This window comes from Nanorana parkeri, unplaced genomic scaffold (assembly GCF_000935625.1).
Source record: "Nanorana parkeri isolate BGI_ZX_2015 unplaced genomic scaffold, ASM93562v1 scaffold1760, whole genome shotgun sequence".
Taxonomy (NCBI): domain Eukaryota; kingdom Metazoa; phylum Chordata; class Amphibia; order Anura; family Dicroglossidae; genus Nanorana; species Nanorana parkeri.
The window spans coordinates 226,187-234,306 of record NW_017308028.1 but is presented as its reverse complement, the minus strand read 5'-3'; the positions used below and the strand labels follow the sequence as shown (position 1 = coordinate 234,306).

At 50.8% G+C, this 8,120-nt stretch overlaps 1 protein-coding gene across 1 annotated transcript in view; it reads right to left on the bottom strand.

Annotated features, from left to right (window-relative positions):
- The window catches only part of TAF7 (TATA-box binding protein associated factor 7), a 16,074-nt gene that overhangs the window by 789 nt on the left and 7,165 nt on the right, over positions 1 to 8,120 (bottom strand). The window contains exons 9-12 of the mRNA XM_018571444.1: positions 6,584 to 6,748; positions 6,132 to 6,244; positions 5,107 to 5,166; positions 3,649 to 3,700 (exon numbers count right to left, since the gene is read on the bottom strand). Coding sequence (XP_018426946.1) covers positions 3,656 to 3,700; positions 5,107 to 5,166; positions 6,132 to 6,244; positions 6,584 to 6,748 — 383 coding nt within the window. The 3' untranslated portion in view covers positions 3,649 to 3,655. The remainder of the gene's footprint in view (positions 1 to 3,648; positions 3,701 to 5,106; positions 5,167 to 6,131; positions 6,245 to 6,583; positions 6,749 to 8,120) is intronic.

Below are 8,120 nucleotides of genomic sequence, written 5' to 3'. Positions count from 1 at the left end.
TGTTAAAGAAAAATAATAATAATTTAGGGGAAAGGAAAAAAAAAAAAGGATCAAGAAAATAAAATAAACAGCTATATGCTGCGTGGTGGAGTTATTGTATGCCAGGAATGTAATCCATGGAGGGAAAATTAATTGTGTCGCTAATCTATTTTGACCCAATTTTAATTTGTTAATTTTATTATACATATGACCAGTGTTTGATATTTATATGGAAGAAATGTTATTTATTCTTTGGAAGTAAACTTTGACCATTTAAGAGGGAGTATATATATATAAAATCATCATGTGTATGTGTAATCTATATATATACACACACATACATACATACATACACATAATATACATACATGATGCTGTATATACAATAATTATATATACACATATTTCCCAGAAATGCATATGCTGCAAATGAAGAGATTTACATACTGACCATAAGGCCGTGACACACTGCAGGCGAAGCAGCGCGGAGCGGTGGCGCGCTGCCTTTGCGAGCAGTGTGTCATGTAATTTTCTTCTGGGCACCTCAGCTGGCGAGAGCTCGCGGAGCTGAGCGTGCCGAGATGAACAATTTCAACTTCAGCCAATCGGCTCACGCGTATAAACCGGCGCGACGGGATGCGACGTCTGGCTGGTTGTTACGGACGAGCCGATTGGCTGAAGGTGCTGTCAATAATCTGACTGCACTCAGCTCACACACTGCACGCAAAGCTCCGTGGCGGATAGCTTTGCTTCGCTCTGCACGGCTTCGCATGCAGTGTGTCACGGCCTTTACAGTTGCCCGCGCTGCCAAATGCCGCTCCGTTCCTACTGAGGAACCATCACTTCTGAAGTGTTAATCTCCTGGGTCCCCCAAAGCTCTCAATGGTTCCTTTTGGTGACTTGTATGCATTTACGTAGGGGTAGCTATCCTCGGCACCCCAGCTGTGGAAAAACTACAAGTCCCATGAGGCATTGCAAGATGAACAGCCACAGGCAGGGCCCATCCCTATTATAAGGCAGCCTCAGGTAGTTGCCTCAGGCAGCATCTCACTGGGTCACGTGGGGAGGCAATTTCTGGCCAGGACTTCCCAGGTTGCTAAGAGCTTTTAGCAACCTGTGAGGATCTGCCCGGCGACCCGCCCAGATTACGGACGTCATTGGTTGCTGGGAGCTGAGCGGGAAGCTCTGGCTGGCGTCCCGCTCAGCTCTTGGCAACGAGTGACATTAGTGAGCTGGACGGGACGCCGGACAGGGGTACTGCGCACCTTCCCCCATAGTTACATGAAGCGCCACCAACCTTCCCACGGTCTCAGGTAGTGAAAATTATAGGGATGCCCCTGGCCACAGGCATGACTGAGAGGCAGAGGAATGATAGGATGTATAGTTTCATCACTAGAGTGGTGAGGTTGCCTATCCTTGCATTGAAGGATACAGAAGTGATGTGGAGATCAGCAGGAGGAACCAGGAGATTGGCACCCCCTTGTAATTTCCCATTTGGGGGATAATGCCTCTGGAACGGAGCAGGGAAAGGTAAGTAGGCACACTCCTCTGTTGCAAGGTATGTGTTTCTGGGGATCTGTACCTACATGACAGGTCCACTTTAGGAGCAGCCAGAACGGAATCTGCAAGTGCCAAGAAGGAGGGTTTCAGTTAAAATTCAGAAGGCTAAAGTATGTGTATTTAGAAGGCGACGCAGGTTATTCGGATTTGTTGGTCATATACGTCGTCTGTCTCGGCAAATATGATGTGTTACCTTTCTGCCTAAAATTTTACTAACGACTTACTGTTCTATATATTATATCACGGAGCTCGAAATAAAAAGGGATTCTGATGTCTTTTATATGAAGGAACATTTTTTTTTTTGTACAAAAATATCAAAATGAAGCAAATCATGAAAGACTAATCATCGCTTCTGTACAAAGACGCACTTGTTCAGGTCAATAAACAGGTCGTGTAACGGGATTGGTGCCGTTCTGTATATTAAAACGTCATGGAAGCGTGCGGCTGTTGGCTTTGGATTCTATTTGCATATTCTCAAGGATCTCAACGGGCCCAGTGTACAGAACGGAAGATATGTTGTCCGCACGCCATTAGGCTTCAGAGTATCGCCTTGTAACATTTCAGAACCGCGCGAGGTCCCTTCAGCAGGCAAATGGGAAGGAACTCTGAGGTTCTGAAACGTTAAGCAATGTAAAAAACCAATAAAGACAATAGTGTGCGGACAACATATCTTCCATTCTGTAAAGTGCTATGTACTAAAGTACTATCCACCTGTTCCAGCACCCAATGATATTTGGTGCCATTGGTACGCTGCCAAGGAGATATTCATTAAGGATTACACACTGCGCAGTCACATCAGCCCTCAAGGAGCTTACAATCTAAGGTCCCCCTCTCACATACATACTTAGACAGGAGCCAATGACCCCCACCAGCATGTCTCTGGAGCGTGGAAGGAAACCCAGGGAAAATATATAAACTCCATGCACATGAGTATGGTTTGAACTAGAGACCCCATTGCTGCAAGGACAAAGTGCTAACCACTAAGCCACCGTGCTGCCCTATGAGTGAGATCACATGCTCGGCCGATCCCGAAGCTCTGCTCCGTTAGCAATGGGCGCTGGTGGCGTGGGAGCGCCATCACTTTGTCCTCAATGGGCAAACTACCAGCGTCTCTTCTCAAATGGAGATCCGAGGCACCTCAGAACTCAGAAGCATTGCAAACTTCTCCAATACAAGCTGCGTTCAGGTATCTACACCGGTCCTTATAGTCTGTAGCAACATTTCCAACGGTCTGTAGAGTGAACTTGGCGCAACGTTATTCACTTAAAAAGGAGAACTATGAGGCGGGTGATTTTCACCCCTCATAGTTTTAGCCAACGTCTGGCAATGAAACTGTCACACGTCGGCTCATTAGATGGGGAAGCGAGCGAATACATAGCCTCGCTCGCTCACTTCTCGATGCTGTCCCTGCAGAGAGCTGTGACTGTCACTCACGGCTCCCTGCAGGGATTCCCCCCCCCTCTGATCCTCCAGCGCTGACTGGCGGAACGGATGGGGGAGTGGGCGGGTACAGCTGGCTCTGCCTCTAGATAGGCAGAGCCCGCTGTCAATCACGCAGCTGTGTGGATCCAGACACTAATGTCGGGATCCGTCCCCGGGAGCTGTAGCTCCCTATATACTGAGCTTTGGGTCACGGGAGGACGCTAGTATATGTCCTCCCGTGACAATGAGGAGAAGAATGGGGGGAAACCACTTACCCCATAGTTCTCCTTTAATGGGGGTTGCCTTCCTCTGGACCAACCGTGGGTAACAGTGGGCACAGGGTTCTGTAATTGGAGGCTTTCCCTTTTTCCTCTGTTGGATGAACTCGATGGTCTTTTTTTTTTAACCCAACAAGCCACGTGCTCAAATAAAAACACATTATTTTTCTTTCCCTCTTTTATTAAAAATCATGAACCCCGTGTATGTCACCCCCATAGCCACGTGTACATTAGATGCATACAGTCCACACATCTTTACTTGCAATCTCTGTAAAGGTTTCAGTGCGAGGATCATGTATTCGGCCGCGCAGCACCCGATACTCATCACCGGCTCCCAGTGGCCCATAGACCGAGTCCATCATACCTAAAATGAGTTCTATGCGGCTGCATTGCAGGCAACAAGTCCAACTCTATTGTCACTTCTCTATCAGGGCCTCCAGCTGCTCCTCAACAGAGGTCACCTAAAGGAGAAAGAACAAGAAGAGTAATATTTGTAGTTTATGGTTTTATCATATCCAAGCTGGATGTCAACCCGAAAGCTGGAGTGCAGTCTATGTATTGGATAAAATACCTTTCCTTACTCCACCCGAACCGGTCATTGCTCTCACTGCGACGTTCGCAGTGATATGCAACATGTGACGCGTATTTACGTTTATATGTGCTTGCATGCGGGAGCCTGACATTTTTTTGGCCTGTTTTTTTTTTACATGTAACTTTAATTTTTTTTTTTTTTACACTTAACTTTATTGCTATCACATAGGGGGCTTGTTAGTCCCCTATGTGATATACAGTAGAACAGTAGAAAGGCATCATGGCACACTCACAAACTAGCATGTAAAACAACTTGTCTCACCACTAAGGACAATGACAGAGGTTTGGATACACGTCTTCTGCAAAGGATGTGTAAGCCGCACTGCCGCGCCAAGGCACCTCTTATAGTGCGGTCCTAACTCTAAACTATGAGAGTCTCCATCTTGGAGCACATGGGGCAGAAGATATCAAATTGGGTGCAGGCCTGTCAGGAGGACGCCCCACCTCCTTAAAGGTACAGAAACACACAAGGGATCCCGCACATCCCATTGGCTGCTGAGAAACCCCATGCGTCGCTGCACCAAATCAGTAAAGCAAAACAAACGACAAACGCACTCAACAATTTGTTACCAGTTGTACAGTAAGGTGCACACGAAATGGGCTTTGAACAGTAGAACAGTAGAAAGGCATCATGGCACACTCACAAACTAGCATGTAAAATGTGATATACAATGACAGGTCCTCTTAATGCGATCACATAGGGGGCTTGTTAGTCCCCTATGCGATAGCCAATATACAACGACAGGTCCTCTTAATGCAATCACATAGGGGGTTTGTTAGTCCCCTATGCGATAGCCAATATACAACGCTATGGCAGCCAGAGAAATGACAGCTAAAGGCAGAAGTGATGTAATAGACATCGCTTCCGCCTTCAAGCATCGGAGGAGAGAAGAGCGGTGGGGGAATGCTGATCTTTCCTCTGAAGCTAGCGTAAGGAGCCACTGTGCCACCAGTCCCTGGGCCCGCAGGGGCGGTGGAATGGAGGGGGGAGCGGCTGCACTTTGTCATCATACATGCAGAGCGGCCCGAACGCTTGTATGTCACAGCCCGCTCCGGCTGTTAAAAGAATTTTGCGCGATTCTGGTCGCGCAAGCAGAAAAAAAAAAAAAAACACACACCGGGAACAGTCCGCCCACAACAGGCAAGCGGACCACGAGAGCGCACACATGTGAAAATGAACCAATCAGCAAACACCAATTGCCATTCTATGTAACCCGGTTGGTTTGCCATGCGGTTCTGTACAATCCAGTTCTCGTCCTCTTACAGATCATCTCACCTGTTGTTTCTCTCGTTCCTCCTGCTGTCTGAACTCATCCAGCACAGCCTGCAGACGTGTCTGAAAAGGAAAAAGAAGAAATCAGCAGGTCGTCCAATGCTCTGCGCGGCGATGGAAATTTGGGATACCCCGTTTCCTCGAAAATAAGACCTAGTTGTGACCATTCCCAGCGCCGGTGGTGGCATAAGGGGGAACTTGAAGAGACGCGGGAGAGAATCAGCGGTGCCAATGAAGCCGGCGCTAGAGGAAGCGAGGCGGCACCAGAGGGAGCAGAGCCGCATAAGCCGATGTTTCCTCTATAGCGCCGGCTCCTGTCACAGGCGGAGTGATACCAAATGCACTCCCCGCCTGTGAGGAATCGATAGTGAAAGCGCGCTTCGCCATTTTGGATTATTTAATTTGGATTTGCATTAAAAGGAGAACTATGGGGTCAAGGCTTTTCCCCATAATTCTCCTTAGGGTAACGGGAGGACACAAACTAGCGTCCTCCCGTATACTGAGACGCCGCAGCCGGAGCGGATCCCGACATCGATGTCTGGATCCACCCAGCTGCGTGAGTGACAGCTGGCTCTGCCTATCTAGAGGCAGAGCCAGCTGTACCCGCCCCCTCCCCCGTCCGTTCCGCCAGTCAGCGTTGGAGGATCGGAGCGGAGAGGGGGGAATCCAGCCCCTCCCCTGTCACGGCAGAGAGCCGTGACAGGATCGAGAGGTGAGCGAACGCCGGCATGTGTTCTCTCACTTCCCGATCTACTGAGCCGACCTGTGACAGTCTCATTGTCACAGGTCGGCTAGAACTATGAGGTGAGTGAAAAGCCCCCCTCCCCCTCCCCCTCATAGTTCTCCTTAAACTTTGGATTGTTATACATTAAAAAAAAATAGGACCTAGTGTGCTTTTTTGAGCCAAAAACAATATAATACAGGGTCTTATTTTCGGGGAAACACGGTAGTAATAGGCTGCAGCGTCAGAAGAGCAGCGGACGAATCGGTTATCCCGGCAGAACGACCCCCCCCGACGTGCCTATTACCTTAAGAGCCACGTTTTCCACCTTCATGATCAGCTCTTCCTGCCGTTTCCGTCTCTCCTGCGTTTCTCGCAATTTCTTTTGAAGGTTTTCCGCTTGTTTCTGCAATTCAAGCGCTTAAAAAACAAAAAAAAGGAACATTTAAGAAGAATCGCCGATAAAGATCTGATTACGATAGATGGAATAACACACACGGATCGGCACCCCATACAAGCGATCCGTCGGCTCCACAGCCGGTGGATCGCTTGTATGTTAACGGACATCGCTGCCTGTTTTTACATTTTAGGACTTTGCCGATCGCGTGGCTCAGCGTATGTCTAGAGAGCTCCCGGCCGCCATTTTTTTTTTTACATCGGGCGGCCGGGAGGTGGTTAAAGTTCAGGTTACGATGCCGGCTCTCTCCTCATACGACCGTCCGGTACAAATCAGAATGTAAAGACTTTGCCGTGACTCACCGATCTGGTTGGTGCCTCCGTCCTGGCCGCCCTGACCTTTCCTTTGGTCTCCTTCGGCTTCCATGATGTTCAAGTCTTCCTCCTCTTGCCTCTCTCTCTCCTCTTCCTCGCCGTCGCTGCTGCTGCTGAGGTCATTGAAGATCTCCCGCAATTCATCCCTCACCACTGACCGGAAAACAAACAAAAACATTCGGTAAAGACACCACACCGGGTACAAAGAGCTAACCAGGGCGACTCTGTCCACCGATTGGAGGAACATTTTTAGTCATATACAGTGTATCTAAAGCCGAAAAGATTCATTTCCTATTCTGCAGACACAAAAGATTCCAACCGTTCCATCCACAACGCGGGAAGATCTTTTATACGGTTACATTGTCATAGCGTGACATCACTACGTCACATGATCTACCGACACAACCGTCCCATCAGAGGTCGTGTCTGTATTGTCCTTCCCAGCCCTGAGGAAGGGGAACTGATGACATGAAACGTGTTGGATTTATGTGACATTTACTATGATCTATAAAGATCAACCGTGAGACCCGCTCACCTCTCTAATACACCCCTCGCCTCCCCAATGCACCCCTCGCCTCCCCAATGCACCCCTCGCCTCCCCAATGCACCCCTCGCCTCCCCAATGCACCCCTCGCCTCCCCAATGCACCCCTCGCCTCCCCAATGCACCCCTCGCCTCCCCAATGCACCCCTCGCCTCCCCAATGCACCCCTCGCCTCCCCAATGCACCCCTCGCCTCCCCAATGCACCCCTCGCCTCCCCAATGCACCCCTCGCCTCCCCAATGCACCCCTCGCCTCCCCAATGCACCCCTCGCCTCCCCAATGCACCCCTCGCCTCCCCAATGCACCCCTCGCCTCCCCAATGCACCCCTCGCCTCCCCAATGCACCCCTCGCCTCCCCAATGCACCCCTCGCCTCCCCAATGCACCCCTCGCCTCCCCAATGCACCCCTCGCCTCCCCAATGCACCCCTCGCCTCCCCAATGCACCCCTCGCCTCCCCAATGCACCCCTCGCCTCCCCAATGCACCCCTCGCCTCCCCAATGCACCCCTCGCCTCCCCAATGCACCCCTCGCCTCCCCAATGCACCCCTCGCCTCCCCAATGCACCCCTCGCCTCCCCAATGCACCCCTCGCCTCCCCAATGCACCCCTCGCCTCCCCAATGCACCCCTCGCCTCCCCAATGCACCCCTCGCCTCCCCAATGCACCCCTCGCCTCCCCAATGCACCCCTCGCCTCCCCAATGCACCCCTCGCCTCCCCAATGCACCCCTCGCCTCCCCAATGCACCCCTCGCCTCCCCAATGCACCCCTCGCCTCCCCAATGCACCCCTCGCCTCCCCAATGCACCCCTCGCCTCCCCAATGCACCCCTCGCCTCCCCAATGCACCCCTCGCCTCCCCAATGCACCCCTCGCCTCCCCAATGCACCCCTCGCCTCCCTAATGCACCCCTCAAATACACCCTTCACCTCCCTAATGCACCCCTCGCCTCCCTAATGCACCCCTCACCTCCCTAATGCACCCCC